Source organism: Vitis vinifera, chromosome 8 (genome assembly GCF_030704535.1).
Source record: "Vitis vinifera cultivar Pinot Noir 40024 chromosome 8, ASM3070453v1".
Classification (NCBI taxonomy): domain Eukaryota; kingdom Viridiplantae; phylum Streptophyta; class Magnoliopsida; order Vitales; family Vitaceae; genus Vitis; species Vitis vinifera.
Window position 1 is genome coordinate 19958938 of NC_081812.1, and position 24264 is coordinate 19983201.

General features: G+C 35.4%; 4 protein-coding genes across 7 annotated transcripts; 2 read left to right on the forward strand and 2 right to left on the reverse strand.

The window, feature by feature from the left end:
* Positions 1-147: 147 nt before the first annotated feature.
* LOC100241783 (E3 ubiquitin-protein ligase RZFP34) lies at positions 148-4063 on the forward strand. Of its 4 annotated transcripts, none has more exons than XM_010655690.3 (13): positions 148-486; positions 1111-1228; positions 1330-1417; positions 1533-1592; positions 2034-2066; positions 2145-2222; positions 2314-2357; positions 2475-2515; positions 2623-2705; positions 3078-3169; positions 3294-3363; positions 3478-3519; positions 3621-4063. In XM_010655690.3, exons 2-13 carry the CDS (start codon positions 1143-1145, stop codon positions 3771-3773), a joined length of 870 nt encoding a protein of 289 aa, XP_010653992.1. In that variant the 5' UTR covers positions 148-486; positions 1111-1142; the 3' UTR covers positions 3774-4063. The 4 variants fall into 4 exon arrangements, with proteins under 4 accessions (XP_010653992.1, XP_010653993.1, XP_059595199.1 ...); XM_010655691.3 differs by lacking the exon at positions 148-486 and adding an exon at positions 672-792; XM_059739216.1 differs by lacking the exon at positions 148-486 and adding an exon at positions 677-762.
* Positions 4064-4570: 507 nt separating this feature from the next.
* On the reverse strand, positions 4571-7978 carry LOC100264066 (alpha carbonic anhydrase 7). The gene is made up of 7 exons (XM_002268197.4): positions 7601-7978; positions 7222-7439; positions 5618-5724; positions 5422-5524; positions 5081-5245; positions 4926-4979; positions 4571-4817 (listed from the first exon to the last, which is right to left on the reverse strand). The coding sequence occupies exons 1-7, from the start codon at positions 7692-7694 to the stop codon at positions 4746-4748; spliced, it is 813 nt and encodes a 270-aa protein (XP_002268233.1). The 5' UTR covers positions 7695-7978; the 3' UTR covers positions 4571-4745.
* Positions 7979-17466: 9488 nt separating this feature from the next.
* On the forward strand, positions 17467-19880 carry LOC100267540 (pectate lyase-like protein 3). Its single transcript, NM_001303072.1, has 4 exons — positions 17467-17664; positions 18056-18962; positions 19198-19400; positions 19709-19880. The coding sequence occupies exons 1-4, from the start codon at positions 17474-17476 to the stop codon at positions 19875-19877; spliced, it is 1470 nt and encodes a 489-aa protein (NP_001290001.1). The 5' UTR covers positions 17467-17473; the 3' UTR covers positions 19878-19880.
* Positions 19881-22425: 2545 nt separating this feature from the next.
* Positions 22426-24187, reverse strand: LOC100262377 (transcription factor MYB27). The gene is made up of 4 exons (XM_002265857.5): positions 23389-24187; positions 23156-23285; positions 22956-23056; positions 22426-22877 (listed from the first exon to the last, which is right to left on the reverse strand). The coding sequence occupies exons 1-4, from the start codon at positions 23501-23503 to the stop codon at positions 22531-22533; spliced, it is 693 nt and encodes a 230-aa protein (XP_002265893.2). The 5' UTR covers positions 23504-24187; the 3' UTR covers positions 22426-22530.
* Positions 24188-24264: the final 77 nt, after the last annotated feature.

Below are 24264 nucleotides of genomic sequence, written 5' to 3' on the forward strand. Positions count from 1 at the left end.
TTCCCTGGCACATGGGTTTGATAGGTCAAAAGTAGCTAACCTTCAAAACGTAACACGCCACATCATTCACGTGATAACTCCAGTCACTGTCTGTAGGAGTCCTAACCAATTCAAAACTTGGCGTGATCTTAGCTAGCAGCCTGGCTCAGAGTGGACAAGGTGGAACCCTATCCATTAGTCCAACTTGGTGCTCTGTTCCCAACTCACACAAAACAAATTTTCACCACAAATTACCCCCAGAAAATGTCGTAAAAGTACAAAACGTCCCAAACAAACCTTTGAATACAAAGTGCCAAACCGTAATTTGACAATGTTTTGAAAGCAATACTCCAGCCGCCCAACACGGACGCGGAATCGTATATGATTTTATAAAGGCCGGCAACAGGCAGAGGCAGGACCTTCACTGTTCAAACTCAGGAACACACATTCCAAAACCAGAAATCAAAAGGCTGAAACACCCTGTTCACAGTTCCTCAATTCTTCTAGGTAAATTACCTCCCACGTTTCTATATGCTTCTTTTATTTTTCTCTTCACATCACAAAATTAATTTATTTACTTCTACTCCTGTTTTATTTTATTTTATTTATCAATTTTTACGCCAAGTCATTTGGCTGTGTCGACGCCATGTCTGAAAAGGGCGAAAGTAATGATAAAGTATAATAAAAGCTATAAGCTGACGGGTGAAGGAAATGAATGAAGTGGCGGTGTGGTAAACATCAATATTGCCAAGCCTAAAATTAGAGACGGTGGCTGATTGCACGGTGAGGTGTTGAATGAAAAAAGAGCAAACGGTGAGGGTTAATGTGGGTAATTCAATAAAATTATGAATCTAGTTTCCTCCCCGCAATGGGTGACTTGACATTTGGGATTGTCCTTCAATTCCCCATATGGCCATATGTATATATATATAAAGCGAATTGCTGCATTTCGACCTCCCCACCTCTCTTTGAATATCCCATTTTACCCTCTTCCCGGGGTGTGATTTCTTTCTTTTCTCTTTCCTTTTTTTTTTTTTTTTTCTTTTTTCTTTTTCCTTATCATATTACCTTTAGCTTAATTGAATTTGGTTTTGCAGCGTATGTTACATCAATTTTGATTGTGAGTTTCAGGTAAATTTTGAAGATACAGAGGAAGATTAAGTATGGAGAGCGGTTTGGAGGGCCAGATGTCGACTCATAGGCATGAGGAAGATGAGTCTTTAATGGAGATGGGATCTGGGCGTTTTGGGTATTTTTCAATCTCGTTTATTTTTTTTGTCTTGCAAAATCATTTCTAATTTTGCTTTCTCAAAATTGTTTTGTTATTATTATTATTATTATTATTTTCAGGTGTTCGCATTACAGAAGGAGATGCAAGATCAGAGCTCCTTGTTGCGATGAGATATTCGATTGCAGGCATTGCCATAACGAAGCAAAGGTCTTGCCTTTGTTTGATTGGATCATAAATTTAATTTCTGCTTATTTAAATTGAAAATAAAAGGTTCTGAATCTTCTGATTCTTGAATGATTTTTTTTTTTCTTTTAAATAACAGAATGCATTAGAAGTTGATCCTCTCACTCGGCACGACGTTCCTCGCCATGAAATAAAAAGGGTCGGTATTTTTCAATCTCTTTTTTTTTTCTTCATTCTGTGTTGTTTGGGTTTTGATATCGAAAGGAGAATAGAAATGAGAGATGAAATTGGAAAATAGGAATCTTATTTTGGGGCTGATTTGGGGTCACATGGATTCCCTTAGATTACCTTTTGCTTTTTGTCTGGAAATGTTGTTTGAATGTTTGGTGTCTGGGAAAAGTTATGGGTTTTATCAAGGGATAAAAGATGCAGACTCTGCGGATAAGGTTTGGCATCTACGTTTTGTTTCTGTGTGCGCTAGCAATTTGGACATATTCTGCAATCTTGAGTTATCTTTTTCTTTCCTTTCCTTTTATACTTTTCTTTTTCCTGTCTTTTTCATTTTGAATACTTTTTAATTATTATAAAATCATATTAAACACTACATAATATTATTGCTATTTCGGTATTTGTCTTTCAGGTTATCTGCTCTTTGTGTGGCACAGAACAAGATGTAAGTTTGATTCTCAGAAGCCTAATAAGAACAATTATAATCTGTGAACATGTTTTGATCTTTCTTTAATCCTTTCAGGTTCAGCAGAATTGCATCCACTGTGGGGTATGCATGGGACAGTACTTCTGTTCAAAATGCAAGTTCTTCGACGATGATGTAAGCCTTCGTCTTTCTAAATTTCTTGAAAATCTGAGCTTTGGTTGTTATGATTTTATTTACATGATCAATTCCTGTTTTTCCCTTTTAGGTTTCAAAGCAAATATACCATTGCAACAAGTGTGGAATCTGCAGGTTAAAATCTTTTCCGTGGTTTTTTCATTTCTTCATCTCCTTACTTTTTTTTTTTGTATAGCTTATATGATTTTCTTAGTGCACTTTGTTGTATTAAGTTTGCGTTTATTGTTGCAGAACTGGAGGAGAGGAGAACTTTTTCCACTGTGATAAGTGTGGTGAGATTCTAATTTCTAAGCTTTCTTGATTCAATACTTGAGAAGTCCTTTTATTGTTTTCATGGTCAGTAATTTAATTTTCAGGTGTTTCATTATCTTTTTTGTAGGATGTTGCTATTCAACAGCTTTGAAGGATTCACACAATTGTGTGGAAAGAGCAATGCACCACAATTGCCCTGTTTGCTTCGAGGTAAACTAATTGGTGTTTGTTTTTTTGGCTTTTTGTTGAAAACAATTTGTTTTCAGAATTTAGGTTGTTTGTTTTTTTACTTTTTCATAACTTATTATAAATTTTTTACTAAATATAAAAGACCAAAATATGTAACTTTTTCTAAATAGAAAAAATAACATATTGGTTTTTCTTTACTTTTTAATACTTAATAAAAATAAAATACTACAAAAACAAACAATCTAATATTTAACACTATTAAGTATTAAAGTTCTATTTAGAATTAAGTAAAAAAACAAACACCACCTAAGAAGAATGAGAGTCTTTGGAGAAGTATGGGAAAAGGAGTGTTTGGGTTTCATAATAACTGAATGGTACCATTTCTTTTTGCAGTATCTTTTTGATACTACCACAGACATTACTGTCTTGCATTGCGGACATACCATACATTTGGAATGTTTGAAAGAGATGGAACGTCATTTCCAGTAAGTTTTTACAGAGAACTAAGGACAGTCCTGTTTTGTTAGTCTATCATTTGTAAATAAATGTTTGTTTCTTTTGATACTACTCCAAGCTGTAGGTTCACATAATAACCCCATGATCTTTCAGGTACTCATGCCCTGTCTGCTCAAAGTCATATTGTGATATGTCCCATGTTTGGGAAAAGCTCGATCAAGAGGTATACCAATATAATAGCCTGATTTTATTGCTTTAGGACATAACATATTCTCATACCCTTATGTCTAGCTATCCAATGTTTTTCTTACCAATTTGTTTCCAAACCCAAATTCAGGTTGCTTTGACTCCCATGCCATCTATGTTCGAAAATAAGATGGTAAGCAAAGGAATGATAAAAATGTGTACTTGTATTGCCTCTCATAACTAAGGTAAATATGCCATTTGAATTGACCACAGTTTGGTGTTGGAAATTATTAGGTTTGGATACTCTGCAATGACTGTGGGGAAACATCAGAGGTAAATTTCCATATTGTGGCTCATAAGTGCCTAAAATGCAACTCCTACAATACAAGGCAGACACGAGGAGGCCCTGCTTCATGCTCATCGAGGATTGAGGAGATGATGAGATAATCATTGATTCAGAACTTTTGTGTCACTAGTCCTTCAGGGGTCAATCCAACTAGTTCTGCAGAACAGCCTAGTTACTTGAAACATGGAAGGCAACAACTGTTGTTAATTCCTTTATTCTTTGCCAATTGTTTCCCTAGAAGTTCTCTTGTTGTGGAAAATGTGGCCATTTCAAGCTGATGTGTATCACCAGATGCGCCAAGCCCTCATTTTCTTTTCTTTTTTTTGGGAAGATGTGATATTGTGTACTGGGGAAATATTGAATGTATTGAAATCTATTTTTCACTACAAAATTGAAGCTTCATGTTTGTCCAAAATATAGATTTAGGTTTCCTCTGGAAATAACTGCTCTTTTTGAAGTGTCGATATTGAATGTTTTGTTGAGTTGTGTACATCCATTACATAAGCTGATAATTATTTTGGCTCATATTACCTTGTAGGTCCAGAAAAGAAAATTAAGTGATGCTCTAAGGCAGATCCTCACAACCAAACTTGTCTGCATTTACACAAATTTTAAGTTGGCAACACAATTTCTAGCGAGTTTGAATTACATACAAAAGCCTGTGAACTCATCAAATGCCAATCCCTGGAAACCTTTTTCCCAACATGGGCTGCAGTCCCAGCTCAAGTGTGCCCTTTTATTTAAACTTTAAATTAAATGTCAATTTTTATTTTTCTTTTGTAGTTATTCCCAAAACTCTTGTCACTCTTTCCTCTTTTAGAATGTAAAACTCATTAACATTGGCCTGCATCATTCTAAGGTTTTTGGTGGATCGACAAGGGGAAATTCAAAATGTAAATTAAGGCCAATTGAGGGATTTGAGTCCATATTAATTTTTGAACGATGAGCCTAAAATTGGCATTCCTCTCTATATACATGAGCAATCAATACCACATTATTGAGTTTACAAAGAGAAAAAACAACTTTCCAGCCCTGCTCTCAGTATATTTCGCTGTCCTCTTTGTCAATCACGCTTACTTTGGCCCATAAAGTTGCACCTCTCTCAGGTTAAGCGGTTGTACTGGTCTTGCATTCATCTCTGCATACTGCAACAAAATCAATTACCAAAATATTAGATATATTGTGGTTGAGACACAGTATTACAAAGCGAAATCAGTTAGCAATAGAGTTGCTCACGAAAGTTTGACACTCACGTCATGAACAGCCAATCTCAGCTGCTTCACCTGTTCTCTTGAAACAGTCCTTATCTGTGAGCATTTAAAGTTTATCAGCCAAAATTACTAATTTTTTTAGGGTGGAGAATGAGGAACAGGGGAGGATATAGAAGTAACGGGAAAAGAGTGGATACCTTTTTATTGATGATCCAAGTAACACCTTCGGTACAAGGCGGAACAGTGAGTGAGCCCATGTATTTGTAATATTTCCTGCCACCCATCTTGATATCTCCGGGATGAATCACTCCCATCTTTCTCTGTTCCATTTTGTCAGCCATAGACGTTATGTTGCTCATCATCTGAAAATTGAAAAGGTAATTTTAATTTTGTAAAGAACCCGGTGCTTCTTGGCAATTGTTCTTCCATTTTCATTAGAATTTTGTAATATGAAAAAAACTGTCAATTAAATTAACGAGTAGTCAATTAGAACGCTTTGACAATAGTGCTTTTCCGCCGCGGTTGAGGGCAACTTTACCTTTGAAAGAAACTTATCAGGTTGACCAGTCTTGTAGATGAGTCCAACAACGGCTATATTGTTGTCTGGGCTTACGTGGACCATGTGCAGCTCTAAGTCATACCTAACATTAAAAAAACACAGTAGATGAGGTCGTTGGACCAGTTGTGTACGTGAAACAGAGGAATGGAAGTAGAGGAAAGAGGGAGAAGCAGACCTCCTGCCATTAATAGAATGCTCAGAAGGTGCGTGCCAGTGGCCTTGTTGGAGCTTATACTCGGTGCCATTTATCCGAATAGATCCAGCATCACCCACCCATTGAAGCTGCACCCATCACACACACCATCAATTAAACATCGGTATTTTTTGTTCGCCAACCCTTGTACAATATCAATACAGAAGTGCTCGTCTTTCTAACAAAATAAGATACAACTTTTCTCGTTAAAGAGCGTGTCCTTCCTTCCCTTAAATTTTTATGATCAGCATCTTTCTTCTACCTTATTGGTGTAATATATATTAAACTATGTACCTTAAAACCCAACTTTGGTAGGACAGATTCGTGATTTGGCTCATGTTCAACGTAATAATGTTGATGCCAAACTAAAGAAAAGTGACTGGACCCACAACAAAATAATTTCGAGCATATCAATTATTTCAATGTTGAATGATAAGAAGTCTTACCTAATGATATTTTCCTGACCTATACTTTCTTAAGGGTACTGCCATGCCAGCTGTTGGAGAAGAGATCCGTACGAGAAGATGCGACGCATGACTCATATACAAAAAATCACACCATTTCTGGAATCCCGGGATTAGGTTTACCCAGACCTACTCATGTGTATTTGTCAATATATTCACGTACCCACATATAATATGTATTTCTATTTGGGTGATAGAGATATAGGTAACCCTATCCATAAATTACGGCTCATAAATGAGACAGTGAGGGAGGATATCTGAGGAGGGTCAAATGGTATAAAATATGTCACTACTTTAACTTTATTTTAATTCATATCGTTGTCTGAATTAAAACATCGTGTAAAGTTATTTTATACTGATTCACCATATGTCATATCTGGTGGTACGTGTATACTATATTACTATATACACTACTCTTAAGTGAAGGGCATACTTGTCACTCTAGACTTGACCATCATGGTTCATTTTCACGAGACAAACGTGCCCTTCCATGCTCTGCTGGAATGGCCCACGTCTGTACCCAACATTAATAAAAGCTATGGCTTTAATGAGAACAATTAAAGGGGGTCAAAATTGAAATCAGTCGTTTCATGACTTTCTTTGGCATCTTTTTCCCGAAAGGAAGGCATTTTTAGGTGGGTACGTCATCTCTAAGATAGAGGATATATTGAAAAAATTAATTACAAAAAAATTCTTCAAAAAGGGTACTTATCAAATTATTAAGAAATTTATGATAATGTTTGTCCTTTTCGAAGGTGTCACACTTTTCATAATTTTTATATTAATTACATATTAAACAAAAAATTCAATTTATATTAAAAAATATAAATATATATATATATATATATATATATATATATATCATCCCAATTTTGATGTGTCAAATAAAAAAAAATCGAATTTAGATTAACATATTTATTCAAGAGGTATCTTTTATAATTCTATAAAATAAAATTATAGACACTTTTCGTAATTTTAAGATTTCTCCGGAATCCAACATCATACAAAGTTAAAGTGCAATTATTTTCCAATAGTATTTTAAAAATTATTTTCCACTCCCCAACAATATTATGACGTGTGCTGAAAGGTAGAACAAAATTGATAGGGAGTGAATTTCCTTACCGAGATATCGTGGCCTCTATTCTTAACAGTTGCATTGCAGAGCTTGTAATTCCTCTTCAGATCGCCTAACTTTGGGATTACTTTTACTCTCTGATTAGACAAATCTATGGGAGACTGCAGATCGCCGTTGTTACATGCTGCCCATTCTTCCTTCAGCTCCCCCCAATGTTTAGGCCCTTTCTCGCTTCCTTCAATATATTCGAACTCTCTCTCGTCCTCTGCATGTAATTCACTCATGAAATCGAGCGCCCAAAAAGACAGAAAGGCATGCATCTAATTAAACTCCTATAATCCATCTCCCCAGAAACACACGTCTTAAAAGGCAGAAAAGAAAAGAAGGGAAATTGCATATGTATATGTATAGGGAAGCATTGCGTACCAACTTCTTGAGCTATGATCCGTGTTGAATGCACGAAAAGAAGCAGGAAGAGAAGAAGCCCAAAGCTGAAGGTTGGGTTGCTTTGTTTCTTCATGGTTTATAGCCAAACAGTGGTTGGAAGATGAAGCAAATGGTAGGATATCAGATACTCAAATTCAGTTCTCAGAGGTTGGTGATATATCAGAGGGGGCGGTGGGGGCTTTTTATAAACAGAATGGGGCAGCGTTGGGAGGGTGTGGGAATATGACGACCGAGAGGTGAATTTCCTTCGAGGAGGTTCTTGGATTAATTCAAGTGTGAATATAAGAATAAAAGGAAGCAAAATCCCAACTCCCAACAACAAACACTTACGCGTTCCGAGGAAAATTATGTTTTAGACCTATTTAGATATAAAAATTAAGCTTTTTATCCGTATAAATTTATTATTTAAGTCTATCACCTTAAAAAAATATGAAAATTAAGAAAAAATATGTGAATTTTTTATCTTTTTAAAAATGACCTTTATGAAAACAAAAAAAAAGTAAAAAAACATTAATTTAAATTTTATTTCTTTTGTAAATCTTAATAAAATTTAATTTAATTTAGTGATTTAAAAAAAAAAACATCATTTTTCAAAAAAAATAAAAATAAATTATTATTATTATTATTATTTAAAAATCAAACATCTTAAAATATATATATATTTAAAATTATTTATATAAAAAATAACTAAAAATATGTAAAAAATAAATTTTTTTAAATGACATATTTTTAGAATTTTTTTAAATTAGTTTTCTAAAAATAATAAAATTTTAAAATAATTATTAAAAAAATTAAGATAAAAAAATTTATTAAATATTATGGTAGATAATACTCAAAATAGTTGGTATTTCAATGTTGGTACACAGAAACAAGTAAATGAGTCACGGTGTCCATATGGGTCGTACCAAGTACCAACGGCATTCCCAGCTGTGTTACAGCGGACGAGTGCGCGTTCATGTGCTATTGGCTCTTTTGTGCCAACTCCATTATTTTGGCAAAAACCAAATCTCATCACGCGGTGATTCCTACCGATTTGAAAAACCATCTATCTCAATTTAGTAAGTTTTGAACCTTCATTAATTCCTTTTTCAAACATTCAAACCCTTCATACCTACATGCTTTGATTTATCAATCGCGCAAGTTTTTGCAAAACCTCCTCTGAGAAATGTCAGATGCTTTATCTCTCATTCCAATTGCGGTAATGCTGATTTCTCTGGAGCCGCTCTGCTCAATTAAACGATGGGATTACAATTGAAGTCCAGCTGGTTTAGAGTTGTGGCCTTTGATTTGCCAAATTCACTGCACCAATTTTGATTGACGTCAGAGCTGAGCTTCATATCATCAGATGGCTCTCTTCATCTAATCATGCCACATTTTTCACACGTATTTTAAGTGTTTTTGTAACGCGTCAAATCCTCTGCATTACAACCACTCCCTTCAACTGCCAAGCTTTGGTTAATAATCAAAGAAAGGAGAATGACAACGACCATATAGAGAGGGTTCTATTCACCTAATCATATAAAATTTTGCTCGACTATTACGCGATGCTTGATGACCAAGCTGCTTTGTTAGCTATTGGAGATTGCACAAATAATAATTGTATGAAGGCTATCATTTGATTGAAAAATCAAACCACCTCCTAAAGTTTGTGACGCATAGCTCCATCTACAAGACTCCAAATGCTTTAGAACACGAAAGAAAACGAGGGAGTAGGTAGTTTAATGGGATGGCGGCTCTGAAAGTGGTGAGGAAACTATGATATTTTTTTACTTGGAAAATCAGATCTGACTTTGATATTGAGGAAGGGTTCTCCAAATGGCGAACTTTGTAAGTACGGACGAATCAATTCGTAAATGGTAACGGCAATTGGATTGACTTCTTGGAGTGGAACGTGCAGTTCAACTTCTACATCTACATCTCGGCTTTGTTTGGTTGACAAGAAACCTTCAAATTTTCACATTTAATGGCTGCTTGAATCATGCTTTTAGTTTTAAATTAAAGTCAACTTCATAAGCTTTATTTCGTACTCTTCTATCATTAATACCCGGAGTACTAGTGAGAATTTTTGAGACGTGAGCTTCCAGGCCAGAGGCATTCAGATCTATATCCTATGATCCTTATAGATGAAAATATTTATGAGCCATATATAAGTTCGAATTCGAAACAATGCGAAAGATAAAAATGACCAACAATCTGAAGATTTGACCTCGTAAAAAAAAGGGAATTTTATTTTGCTGTCGTATGCATCATTCATGCCCTTCAACTAAGCAATGTTGAGTTAATAATTCATTTTGAAGTTGAATTACTGTGAATAGAATATTTTATGGAGACCCGCCGAGGCCAAGAAAAGGCTTTTATAGGGGTTGGGGGAATCAGCCACCAGGGATGAGAAGGAAATAGCTGGGCGCCAAATGTGAGCCTCCAGGAAAGATCTATGCCTACGCTTTATAATAATTAGAACCTTCTGGACACCCCACACAGGAGGAATGTGTCGTGCCCATCTTTAACTACTGGTGTCGTGTCGGAAGTTGGTGGCGGTACCTTGGTACAAAAATGAAATGGGCATGCAGCTCTGAATTAGGCATTCCGAACTTCTCTTCACTAATTAAGCATGAAACCAAGTAACTGGTCTGGGGTTTTTCAATGGCCCAGCTAAAAGACTTGCCCCAATTCCATATCAAAAACGCTGGGTGTCAATCCTACTGGTTTTTAGGAATAAGATCAAAACGCTGGGTGTCAATCCTGCTGGTTTTTAGAGATAATTGTGTTTTGGACTCGGGAGAATTATGTTTTGGGGGTAGATGGGCCCCAAATTAACAAAAGGTTCATGTAACTATTCAAATTGAGCCCAAAACCCAATGAAAGTATGAAAATTGAGTTGAAGGATATCATCCTTCAGTATTTTCAAAAATGTCTTTTGTTGATTTTGAGAAAAAAAAATTAATATTTTTGAAAAATATTTTTATTTAATTTAATATTTTTTATTTAATTTAATATTTTTAAAAAATATTTTTATGTAATTTAATATTTTTTAAAATAATTTTATTTAATTTAATATTTTTTTAAAATAAATTTATTTAATTTAATATTTTTTTAAAATAAATTTATTTAATTTAATATTTAAAAAAATATTTAATTTAATATTTTTTTTAAATACTTTAATTTAATTTAATATTTTTGAAAAAAAAAATTTAATTTAATATTTTTGAAAAAAAATTCATTTAATTTAATATTTTTGAAAACTATTTTTATTTAATTTAGTATTTTTTTTAAAAAAATTATTGAAAAAAATTTATTTAACTTAATTTTATAAAATATTTTATATATGTTCTTAAAGGGTATATTTGTTTGTTACTATTTCATGTCATTCAACTCAATTTGAAGAGTTATATGGACCTTTTGTTAATTTGGGGGCCCATCTACCCTCAAAAGGTAATTCTCCCTTTGGACTTAATTAAACCTAAAAATTAAGCTTTGATCCATATAATTTTATTATTTAAGCTCAAGACTTAGAGAAAGTGTGAATATTAAGAAGAATGATATAAATTTTTTATCTTTCCAAAAATGATCATTATTGATTATGAAAAAAAAAAAGTAGAAAAATATTTATTTAAAATTTATTCTTTTTGTAAACCTCAATAAAATTTAATTTAATTTAGTGGTTTGGAAAAAAATACATCATTTTTCAAAAAAATAAAAATAAATTATTATTATTATTATTTAAAAATCAAACATCTTAGAAAATATATATTTTTAAAATTATGTATATAAAAAATATATCAAAATTATTATTTTTAAATGATATATTTTTTTTAAAAAATTAGTTTTCTAAAAATATTAAAATTTTAAAATAATTATTAAAAAGAATTAAGATAAAAAAGTTTATCAAATATTGTGATAGAAAATACATAAAACAGTGATGAAATGTATATTCGTTTTTTCATATTTTATATTATTTTCATTAATTATGTAATTTTTATGAATCAAATCTTAATTTTTGAACCTAATTAGATGCAAAACACAATTATCCCAAAAAGGAAGTGCTTGTCCAATTTACTTCTTCAATGTATATATAAGCCAAAATGTTTAAGATAAAGTCGAGACTTTTTTTTGGTGTTAGAAACTTGTCCTAAATTCCTAATTAACCGAACAGTAATGTCAGCCGTGTTCACTATCTCGAAGCTTCTGCCTTATCGACAAAATTTTCGATTTTATCCACTGCCCTTTCTTGTACATTTAATCAGAACTGCACATTGATGATGAATGATAGTGGCCCCCTTTGTCATGCCGAGGTGGCTCTTTCCTATTTGGGGATAAAAGCCCATCATCGTGACTAGCTCATACAAAATTATCTATAGGGGAAGGCAGAAAATGGAGCATTACTGATAGCACTCACTTAACCAACTACTGATCTGACCTTGGTGGATATCCCACAATCAGATTTTTCTAAGCTTTTCACCCACTTCTGTAATCAATGTCTGCTTCTCTCTCTCTTGTTCTTCCATTATAAGTAGCTGTTTTACCTTCAAAAAAAATATCCACGAAATAATCTTTTTCCAAAAGCGCTTGTAGTACTCCCTCCCAACTCCATGGCCATGAAGAAGAAGAGATTAGTAATCTCATTGCTTTTGCTACTCGTGATGGCAAACTTCGCCTGTGCCATGAATAGGAGGATGCTGATGATTGAAGGCAACATCAACACCGAGACCGCCACTGAGCAGCCGAGAAACGAAACGGAGAATTCAGAGACAGGTGACCAGCCTGATGTAAATAACCACCATAGCATTCCCAGGCAGAAGTTTAGCGGTTGGGAAAATAATCCTGGACCATCCAACAACGCTCAAACTAAGGATGGTAACGCGGTTGATAACCATACTTAAAATCTTCTCATATTCTTTCTTTCCAAGGACAACGTGAATGTCTGATCTTGCTACAAGTTTGTATAATAAAAGTAGCCCTAAGCTTAGCTATAGACTTATGTTACGTTACAAGTGTATAGCTAAGATTAGAGCCATGGCCCGTGTGTGGATGATGTGGTGCAATTAGTATATATGTAACCTTTTCATGTTATTCCCAAGTTTGAATGTAATATATAAGAATTAACCGGCTAGCGCTAAGATGAGTATGATTTGAGATAAATAATCTCACTAACGCCTGCAAAATTAAATTTTGGCAGACTGCTTATAATTGCATTCAAATATAAGTCATTATAGAATGGTACAAACTAAAAGTTTTAATACCAATATGGATATAATCAAAAGGAGGAGCAGCAGCTCGATTGGAACGCTTGACAATAGCCGAACTTTGAATCCTGCTAATAGAAGGACACAGGTCGAAGTATCTTCTTTATCAGGCGTTTACTTAAAAGCAATTGAAATATCAAGCTGGGCAGACCTGGTTGACCCAATTCAACATTTGGTCTTTTTTGGGCTTCGGATTTGACTAGCTAGGTTGAACAAGTTCATACCAGTCGGAACCTAATCTGGGCCTGGCCGAGGTTGGAGACGATGAGATTTGAGTATTAATTTGGACCCGGGATCACAATACTCGCTAGAGAGAGAGAGAGGTAGATATAGGCTTCTGAATTGAGTGAGTTAGAAGCCCACATGAACCTGAGACAGGTTGAGTTACGTCTGGGTCATGGACATTAAGCCCAGTTGAACCATTCATCGGCATCATCCACTCTACCCAATTCATGCACGAGTCATAATTAAGACAAGGATGTGATTGATTAGGTGGAATCATAGAAAGTGGAAACCTGGATCATCCAACTTTCTCTCATTATTAGATTATACGTACCTGTCATATCTAGCAAAAATGATTTGATTTTTGCTGACGATTTTCACTTAGTCCACATATGTCACGGCCTCATGCCACTATTGTTGGATTACTATTTTTACTTCAATTTTCTTCCCCTGTTTCTGGTTTTTATTAAATCTCGGAAATCTGTACCATTCCCAACGAATTTGAGAATTAGTTGGTACGGTTCAAAATCATACCATATTTCCTGTAAGGTTAAAAATTTGATTTACCTCAAATAAAAGTAATTACCTTAGAACCACAATATCCACATAGTTCAACAAAAACCTATCACTTGAAAAGTATTTATACATTCCTATCCGATCAAAAGAAAAAAATTAGAATTTTCGTGTTGCTCTAAATCAAAAGTTACAAAAAGAATACTAACCAAAGCACATATACTTCGATCGATGAAATAACGTAGGAAGATATTGATTAATCAAGCATAAAAAATATTTACTAAATAAATAAACGAGATATTAAATAAAAGAAGGAAACCATATTTGTGAACAGATGGACTTTTGCGTTCATATATAAGAGTGAATATTAAAATAGACAATTTCAAATACCATCAAATAAATGTCGTTAAACAAGTAAAGAACAACGGATAATATTTATGGATAGGAGAGAACAACTCTCATTTAAGGAAGTCGATTGTTGATTATAATAAGATAGGAATGATAGATGCTAATAAGTAATATTTTAAAGACTCAATAATCAATAAGCTTATAAATATCTTCTTCTAATTAATTTTTATGTCAAAAAATTAACTAATGGATGATGTTCAATCCATTAAAAGACAACTAAACTGTCCTACAATAATAAAATGAGGTTTCTTTTGTAGGCTTGAATGGTGGATATCCCACTTTGGCACCTAACAATATTCAACAGGATACATAGATTGGATGTTTAACTTTCATAGGATTATATTAAACAAAATCTGACCTTCAGATGGAAAATATATTCTCTTTTGTTTGAGATAGAGGAAATTATATGTCCAACCATTTAGCTTTGGCGAGGTTTGAGACTTGCTTCCTAGAAGTTATCTATAATCAATTAAACATGACACGTGAAAATTTTCAGATAGAGGGAAAATAATTGAGTTAGAGGGCGTGGTGCTCAGGCTTTGGAAAAGGCTCCGCAGTTTGGGCAAACCGCTAATGGCGGACAAATGTCACCAAACTTTGAAAAAGGAGCTCCTTTACCAAGTTTGGTCGCATCTTTGATAAAAAAAGATCCCGGAATTTATGTTACAAATAATTACTGATTTTCACTGCTTTTACTTTTGGTTTTACAATTTTCAAATTTAATACCTAAAAAGTATACAAAAATTCTTTGTGGACCCTTACCAAGAAAATTACGCCGGCTCACTTCATCATTGGATTCCCCTTCTCCCCCCTCAAAAATGATGCTCCTCTATCCTCACGGCCGGTCACCCTCACCCCGCCGCATCTCTATTGTTGAAGTGTTATTCACTTGCCTTCTTCTTCTTCACCCTCTCTCTTCTTCTTCTTCTTCTTTTTTTTTTTTTTCAATTTAAAGACTTTTATTGAAGGAAATTTTATTTTTGTGTCGATTGAAAATAATAAGTGGGATATGGGATCTTGATATCCTATTTGAAAGAACTTTCAAAAAGTATTAGAAGATTTGGAGTGATTGCAGAGTAGAGAGGATTCCAGCCCATACGCAAATATAGAAGGGGTCCACAACCAGTTGTGTAAGGCCAATAATTACAGATGCCCAAGAGTCAAAAATCTGCTAGGGACAAAGGAGGGCGCATGTGACCACTTAATTGTCTGAAAATACATCATCCCTGTACTCTGCTCACACTTAAATACTTACTAACTACTCTCTATGCTAAAAGAACAAGCCTCGTCCCTGTCTGTCATTTATCGTTTTTTGTCACTACAAAATTTTAAATTTATTTTTCTTAAAAATTATGATCTTTGAATGAATTATTAAGCTCATATGAAACTTGCCACATATTCTCAATCACCTCAGTTTTGACTTTTGAAATCATAATTTGGAGAATATCACTTTTACTGTTAGCTTTATTATGCTGTTACTTTCATGACTCACGTTATTTTCCCTTTGTTATCAAAATCAACTCTTCTTTGAATCCACAAATTTTTTCCCCATTTTTAATGCTTGAAATATTTGTTATTCAAAAGATTATTAATAAGCCCTGTTATGATCATATAAAACAACATCTAGAAGTCATTTGAGGACACGAATCAAGTTATGTTCATAAGAATATGAACTAAACATTGTTCTTAAGAAAAACGAAATAATAGTTGTGTTCGTAAGAATATGAACTAAATGTCATGTTTTTAAGAATACAATCACATGTAATTGAAAGAGAATTATTTTTGTTATAACTTATAATATAAATAAATTCATTTTTATTATAAGAGGTTATTGCTAGTTCTAATTAGAGAATGACACATGAACTTTTAATAATTATAAATATTAAAGAGCATATAAGGAAAAGGCAATTGGAAGTTAATTTACTTACAATCATTACATGGATTACTCGCCTAAGTTAGAATTTTCAAATCTTTATTATAATTTAAAATTTTAGGTGGAATGAGTTTTGCCAAAATTGATTAATGGGCTGGGGTCAATTTCAGTTAGAAAGGGAGATAGAGGCCCACTTCCTTTATCAGCTGGAGAAGAAAGGAATGAGAAGGCACTTAATTTGGAGACCCCGATGCACCTCTCTTTCGCCTGATGCAGATTCTGAGCATCTGACTATCCTAAGACCTTAGGTTACATATGGAATCAACTTTGAGAAAGAAATCCTATTTATTGATAGTGGTAACTGGATGATCTTTAGAACTACAAATATTCACACTTTTCTTTTCTTTGCCCTTTTCTAATTTGACTGGGCAATAAATATTCCCCTTTAAAGTATCTCAATCCTCTTAAATCAAGTACAACAGATATTCTTCATGATTGATTGATTTCTCATTGGAATCCATATTTTTTGGCATCTGCTTTAAAATTAATGTCTTTTAATATTCCAATAATTTTAAGGGTCTTCATTAAAATTTTTATGCGTGGTATGCTTTTCATACATTCTTTTGAAAGAAGTTAAGAATCTAGAATTTTAATATTCTTACTAGTGAAATTCTTCAAGTAGGATGAGTGGGAAGACCAAGTGAAAAAAACATCAAGTAAACAAGTATTTGAAAGAATGCCGCTTTCAAACTTGAGCTAAACCAAGAATTTGAGGAATTTTGGGGGACTGGAATTGCCTAGAATTTCACGTGAAGCAAAGAAAAAAATAGAGGAATTTGAAAAACGAATGCAGGCAGAGAGGTAGGGCTAGAGCCCATTGAATTTGGAGACCCATTGATTCAGGGTCTTGACTCAATGCAGAAAAAAAGGGGTAAAACAAAAATGAAAGAGACCCAGTTCTTTTGACTTTAGTGGCCCACATGTCCACAAAGGAGAAGATGAAAGAGTGGCTTACTGGGATCCCTAGGACCAATCTCCCACTCCTCTCAATTGCTTTTTTGATTTTATGGACACTGCTCCCCCACTTCCCGGCGTTGCACTTCAATTCTAGCTCTTCACCATTGTATTTTCAACAAACGAGGTCCATGATTGGTGAGAGAAGGGTGTATGAAAAGGGCTTCTGTTTAGGCTGAAATATAGTTAAATTTAACTTTAGCGTCTATTCCAAACGTTATCGGTTTCTAAATATTTTATTTAGACATTCTCTTTTTATACCAGGTAACTAGGGAACTACTTACTACTTGAGCCATGAAGTAAACTCTCAGCACTCTTCTCCTCCTCCTACTAAGAAAGTGAGAGCAGAGGCACTGAGTCTCTGGTTTTTCTCACTTTCTCCTGTTGTTTTCCCTTTCCCCTCTCTTACAATGAATCCCAAAAGTCTCTTAAAATGATTATAGACGAAGACCCCACTAGAGAAACAGAGCTAATGGTCTAGCCTACTCAATTCAACACCCTCATTACCATGTGTTATTCTAATAACTATACTTGCTTTTCTCAGTAATACATATTACTATTCGCTAGCAGCGTTCAGCGATGTTAGATGTAGATCATTCTCGGAGAAAACCAACCCAGACTCATCCTTCTGCATCAGCCATGCTTCGCAGGACCTGCATTGTCCTAATCTCTCTTCTAAGCTCACTTTCTGCACTTGCTACGCCAATGCAGAACCTCACCCTCCTCGGTCAACATCCAGACCCCGAAGCTGTTGTCCAAGAAGTTCAAAGGTATTGAACAAACCATCTTCATCTCTCTGCGCTAAGGCTTTTGCTCCTTTTCTCCTCTTCCACTGTGTTGGTCAGGGTTTTTCATCTCGACGACCCTGCATTTTGGGTTTCATTTTGCATCATTTTTTCAAAGGTTTTTTCCTTTTTTTTTTTTTTTTTTTTTTTATTCCTTAGTTTCCAATGTGAAATGCTACATTTTTTTCCCAAAAAAATAATTTGAAAGTTAAAGGGTAGCCGGTCGCTTCGACATTGCCCCTGTCCGCATTTCCTACATTTTTCACATATTTTTTTCAATCATTTGTTCTTCATTCCGTTTGATCTTTTACAATTATTGGTAGATAATTTGAACTTTGTCAATTCTATCTACATTTGCATTCGTTTCCGAGAGCAGAAGAGTAAATGTGTCGGTGTCAAGAAGACAAACACTAGAAGTGTCCCAAAGCGACCAGTCCTCCTCATGCGTCACGGGAAACCCCATAGACGACTGCTGGAGGTGCGACCCCAACTGGGAAGCCGACCGCCAACGCCTCGCCGACTGCGCCATTGGATTCGGCCAGTACGCCCTCGGCGGCAAAGGCGGTCAGATCTACGTCGTCACCGACTCCTCCGACCACGACGCCGTCACCCCTCGCCCCGGCACACTCCGCTACGCCGTCATCCAGTCCGACCCTCTCTGGATCGTCTTTGCCACCAACATGCTCATCAAACTCTCCCAGGAGCTCATCTTCAACAGCTACAAAACCCTAGACGGCCGTGGCGCCAACGTCCACATCGTCGGAGGCGGTTGCATCACTCTCCAGTACATCAGTAACGTCATCATCCACAACATCCACATCCACCATTGCGTGCAGTCGGGCGAGGCTAACGTGCGGTCGAGCCCCACACACTACGGGTGGCGCACACTGTCGGACGGTGATGGAATATCGATATTCGGATCACGAGACATATGGATCGACCACTGTTCGTTGTCCCATTGTAAAGACGGTTTGATCGATGCAGTGATGGGTTCCACAGGCATAACAATATCCAACAACTTTTTCTCGCATCACGATGAGGTGATGCTGTTAGGTCACAGCGATTCGTATGTGCCCGATTCAGGGATGCAGGTCACTATAGCATTTAATCACTTTGGTGAGCAGCTGGTGCAGCGGATGCCTAGGTGCAGACGCGGCTATATACACGTGGTCAACAATGATTTTACTCGTTGGGAGATGTATGCTATTGGGGGTAGCGGTAGCCCCACCATCAACAGCCAGGGGAATCGCTATACCGCGCCTTCCAATCGCAACGCCAAGGAGGTACATTCTTCAATTCAATGTTTGGAAATTCAAAAAAGTTTGAGATTAGGGAAAGAGTTTTCAATCTTTTATATTTAAATTATTTTTTTCTCAAGTGAGCACTAAAGCCATTTGTTTAGAAAAATATGATTTCTTGAAGATGCATATGTGTTTATTGGGGAAGAAATGGGAGTGGGGTGAATGGTGAGTGGAGATGGGGTAGTAATGATGGGGGGTTTGAATGAACGTGGCATAGGTGACGAAGCGCGTGGATACGGATGAGAAGAAGTGGAGGGACTGGAATTGGAGGAGCGAGGGGGACATATTGGTGAACGGAGCCTTCTTCATTGCATCAGGTGAAACCGTTGAGGTTCTCTACGAAAAAGCCTACAGCGTGGAGCCCAAATCTGCTGCCCTCATTGATCAACTTACCACTAACGCCGGTGTCCTCGGTGGCAGGTCTCTTTTCCTCTTTCTTTTACTTTCCAGTTTCCACTAAATATCACTCAAATGAGTCAAATCCCCTTAACCTTTTCACATCTCATTAACTCTCTCCCCTTTAACTTTCGTACCCAACCCGAAAAGTCTGTGGGCTGGGCCTAACCCAAACCTTCCCATTGGACCGAATTTTGGAAAGTTGGGTTGGTTTAAGCCTAGCCTAGTTGGCATGTTTTAACTTTTTAACGATAATAATTTTATGTGATTGACTTGATTGCTGAATAAACAAACGACAAAGAAGTTGAAATGGTATGTTCATGGATGTGCAGCGGCAACAACCTTGGAACGTGGAGGACAGAACGAAGTGGTGGGGGATATGGTTTTGGTGATGACTACTCCGAGAATATGTTGAGCGGCTCACCATCCTCCTTTGCCCTTTCTTCCACTCTCCTTCCTCCTTTATTTCTCTTATCTTCCTTTCTACTCTTGTACCTCTAACCCCATCTTCTTGTGATAATGAATCATTTTTCTGTACTGTTATTTGCATTGACTCTTTTAAGTCTTAACTATGCATGTCATACCAATCCATCCGACTCCTCTCTCTTTACTCATTCTTCTTAAACTAAAACAAAAAGAAAGAAAGAGGACAATTGAGATGTTGTTTTCTCTTTTCTGCTGGGATATAACCAGATATGTCGCACTCTCTTAACTTTAACTGAAAACCAGATACTTGTACACGTAATCGGATCAAGTTCTTAACATTTGCCGCAAAGCAATCTGTTTTCTATTGCCCAATACCCTAATATGATGTAGAACCTACCCGTATCCGATAATGGTTTACTCAGAGAACAGAGGTTGAAAAGCAGGGCAACAGGGTGAACAGTGACCACAACTGATACATAGCATGTATTTTAATTGAGAAAGATATTGTATTATATTCACATTATTTTGTTACATGGGCTGAGATAACCTTGTCTCCACCCACAAAGGAAACTTTCCTTTCAAATATTGAACAACTTGTTTGCGACTGTGGGAATACCTATGCTTTCTTTTATCTCTCTTTTCAAATCTAAAGCATAGAGAACAGGGAGAAGTGTGTTTCTAGTCATACATTTGAGAGGAAAACAAAAAAATAAAATATAAAATCTCTATAAATAATTTGAATTTCATAGACTCTAGAGTAAAGATAGTACCGAAATGATAAAAAATAGTTCCTATATACTATTAAAAGATAATATTTTTAATAATAAAAAAATGCATTATTTTTATATAAGTGTATTAAATTTGGATTTTACAAAATTTGGTTCAATTTTATTTACCTTTTTTCTTTAATACTGAACAACATGTTTGTGAGTGACCACCAGGCTTGAAAACTAGTGCATGCATGGAAGATAGAAGCTAGCTATATGGTTCCGGAAGACCTAGGTTTTGTTATGGAATGTATGGGTCCTTTTTTTGGATAGATTTGTCTCTTTTTTTTGAACCAGCCAATGACATCTACCAAGGCTTGTTCAATTCACGTCGGATCCATCTTGTCTTTTTAGAAAAGGGAAATGGTTTTGGGGAGAAATTTTCTTTGCTAGTGCAGAAGGCATATGACATGTAGTAAGAACTACTGATCAGTTCATATGGGTGACCCTTTTGTCTTATTTAAAAAAGGGTAAGGGTGATGGACTCATGGGTTGATCTTATATTACTAGTATATGTCATCTACAATGACCTGTTCAGATCTTGTTGGGGCTTCTTCAGTTATAGGCCAAGTAGTCAGCCATGGTTGCCAATTGGAAAACATTATCTTCTATCTTGTGATTACGCTGACCAACTTTGTGGCCCATAGAGACTGTAAGGAACATATTTATTACAGGATTTCTTAGTCAGAAACTCTCTCTGACTCGACAAAAGCAATGACACTTGGGGGTCTCATACTTTGAATGTTAAGTTGTTGATTTGGACAATAATTTAAAAAATCTTCCACTAGGTATCCAACTTGTTTGCAACTGGACGCTACTAAACCAGTTTGGTCCATTGTAGAGGACATTGAGGGAACTTCATTTGTATAATCTGTCTGGATTTATTCTTTGGCTTCTAAAGTTACGATGGTAGTAGTATTAGAATCACTTACACCTTCAATTTTACATTCACCCTAAACTACGTCTTGTTCTAAGTCTATTATCACGAAGGTTGAAAAAAAAATCATATACCACATTTAATAGTGTTTTTATTTGTAGTACTTTTAATAAAAGTATTTTTAGAAAAATTATCTATCAAATGTTTTTTCAATAAACTTTACAATTAATTTTTTGATTTTTTAAAAGTTTTTTTTAAGTTTTTTCTGACATCTGATTTTTTTCAAAAACATATTTTATGTTTAAAATATTTTATTATGTTAAAAGTACTTTATAAAAATATTGTCAAATTGACTCTTACTTTCTTGATTTATGTGAATGGGCCTTCAAGAATATTTGCTCCACACTTGATGAAGAGTAAATCATTTTAAAAGAAGCTTTTGTCACCATTCCCATGTCCTCAAGGGACTAGGCACATTGCTTTGCGTCATGCATTTTGTTTGGTTATGGCTTACGTGGTTAGTGGCACTTGATCCTGTGGCATTTAAAGTTGAAATTTTTTTAAACTTATCCAACTGATCAAGCCCATTACTAAAGAACATGGCTAGGAAGCTTAGTCCTCACCTCTCCTCTTCTGTCCTGTTGTGGTATTTTAACCCTTAAATTCCATCCAAGAGAAAAAGGCAAAGGAAAGGGCTCAATAGAGAGTCATCACTTGAGCATAAGCAGATATTTTTACAGGATATTATACAATTTAAGATGATGTTTATTTTTTTTACTTTTTGTTGAAAGGAATTTGTTTTCACAATTTAGGTAGTTTATTTTTTTTACTTTTTCGTATCTTGTTATAAACTTTTTTACTAAATAAAAAAAAACTCAAATATATAATTTTTTCTATAAAAAAAATAATATATTGATTTTTGTTTTTACTTTTTTAATACTTAAGAGAAATAAAATACTACAAAACAAACAACTTAATATTTAACACTACTAATCATTAAGGTTCTATTTAGAATTAAGTAAAAAAACAAACACCACCTAAGACTTATTTAGATTCACTACATGAAGCTCATAAGCTGTGTGAGTTAGTCCATGACCCAAAGAGAGCCTGAACCATCCCAAACACTAGTATCACGATCCTCAAAGATCCCTGCCGGATAACCGAAGGAAGAGTCTAAACTATTCCATTCCCCATGATATTTCATTTCATTCAAATCACTGGACAGCCCTGACATCCAATCTGAAAATCTGTTTTCATAGGGAGAACTTGTGAAAGCAAAGTTTGACAATGCAAGAGCATCAAAGGAATCATCTGTGGCTCCCAAAACATCCTCAACAGATCCACAGTCTTCATAGTTACTTTTCTGTGTGCTTGCATTGCTTTGAATCAAGAAATCTTGTTTGGCATTGTCTATTTCACTTTGAAAGCTATCTGTAGGGGGACTTGATGTTATGGAAAGTGGATATAACTAATAGAAGAGGAATCAAGAAGCAGAAAATTGCAGTATACCTTGTTCTTCAATTTCTGTCCTCTTCCTCAAATGAGTTCTCCAGTAATTCTTTATCTCATTATCGGTTCTTCCTGGCAAGCTTCTTGCAATCCACGACCACCTACAAGAGATTAGAATTAGAAAAATCCTTCCCAAAGTTTTGGTCAGTAAGATTTAAGTATGAGGCATCCAGGCAGACCACAAGAGGAAAGAACATTACTTGTTACCCCATCGTTTGTGAAGTTGAAGGATGATTTGCTCTTCTTCAGCGCTTATCTGACAACGTTTAAGGTCAGGGCGAAGATAGTTCAACCACCGCAACCTGCAACTCTTACCGCTCCTTTTTAGACCTGCAAGCAAAACTTCTTCAGCTGGGGAAAAGCTTACTACTTGAAACTCAGATTGCAGAGCACAACAGTGAGCATCTTTTCTATTCATTCTTGTGAATCATACCTGATGCTCTTGCAATAGAGTCCCAGCGCCGTTCCCCCAACAGTCCAACAAAGGCAGTCAGTCGCTCATCTTCCTCTTCAAGCCAAGACCCTTTACGCAAATTTTCCCCTTGCATGGCTGCTTTTCCCACTGAGCTCAAGAGGGGTTTACCCTTCTTATATAAGAAATGAGGTGGCAAAGGGCAGGGGAAAAGCGGAAAAGGGAGTGACCAGAAAATCTTACATAGGATGATAGGTGGATAACACTAGTTTTGTGGGAACTCCACCATTGGCTTACATGACTTGATGTTCAGAAGGTTAAATTAGGCCATCCATGGATTATTCTATTGTTATTTCTTGAGATTGCATTGAGTTCTTCCGCCCTTTTTGCATCACCAGTTCTGGTTTTATTTGCTAAGGGCTGTTCGTTACTTGTACAACAACTACTACCAGTATTGCAGTTTGCAGATAGGTTTTGCATCTGCCAATTATAGAAGGTGGCAAGTGTAGTATTAATTAAGTAGATGATTAGATAAAAAGGCGAAAGGATAGGGATGGAGTTTTGGAAGGTAGCACAGACCAATATGCGAATCTCAATAATCTCAACCTAAATCCTCTCCAGTATTTATTTAGACATACACAGAGCAAACACGAATATGGATTTGTGCCAGACACCTTACAAAGTGCTGTCAATTGGAGGTGAGCGCATGCACTACCATCCCACTCATTCGTTTTATAGGACCTGCATTTAATCATGTTCTCAATTGAATTGTGCCTGTCATTGTCCTCACCTTCATCTTTGGGATTTTTCAGGACTCCAAGTAGTACATGTGCATTTTTTTCTTTTTTCTATAACGGTTTTGCCCTGCTCAACAATGGAACTGGACAGAATGAATCA

Bases quoted from the DNA above. Each gene is read 5' to 3' on its own strand.
- LOC100267540 (NM_001303072.1), top strand. From the start codon at position 17,474: ATGTTAGATGTAGATCATTCTCGGAGAAAACCAACCCAGACTCATCCT. The intron at 17,665-18,055 runs GTATTGAACAAA...TTCCGAGAGCAG, and splicing joins GTTGTCCAAGAAGTTCAAAG to AAGAGTAAATGTGTCGGTGT. The intron at 18,963-19,197 runs GTACATTCTTCA...AACGTGGCATAG, and splicing joins CCAATCGCAACGCCAAGGAG to GTGACGAAGCGCGTGGATAC.
- LOC100241783 (XM_010655690.3), top strand. From the start codon at position 1,143: ATGGAGAGCGGTTTGGAGGGCCAGATGTCGACTCATAGGCATGAGGAA. The intron at 2,706-3,077 runs GTAAACTAATTG...TTCTTTTTGCAG, and splicing joins ATTGCCCTGTTTGCTTCGAG to TATCTTTTTGATACTACCAC. The intron at 3,520-3,620 runs GTAAGCAAAGGA...GGAAATTATTAG, and splicing joins CTATGTTCGAAAATAAGATG to GTTTGGATACTCTGCAATGA.
- LOC100262377 (XM_002265857.5), bottom strand. From the start codon at position 23,503: ATGCAAGGGGAAAATTTGCGTAAAGGGTCTTGGCTTGAAGAGGAAGAT. The intron at 23,286-23,388 runs GTATGATTCACA...TTTTGCTTGCAG, and splicing joins CTCTATTGCAAGAGCATCAG to GTCTAAAAAGGAGCGGTAAG. The intron at 22,878-22,955 runs GTATACTGCAAT...GTCCCCCTACAG, and splicing joins GACAGAAATTGAAGAACAAG to ATAGCTTTCAAAGTGAAATA.
- LOC100264066 (XM_002268197.4), bottom strand. From the start codon at position 7,694: ATGAAGAAACAAAGCAACCCAACCTTCAGCTTTGGGCTTCTTCTCTTC. The intron at 5,725-7,221 runs GTAAGGAAATTC...TGATGGGTGCAG, and splicing joins ATAGAGGCCACGATATCTCG to CTTCAATGGGTGGGTGATGC. The intron at 4,818-4,925 runs GTGAGTGTCAAA...ATTTTGTTGCAG, and splicing joins TGAGATTGGCTGTTCATGAC to TATGCAGAGATGAATGCAAG.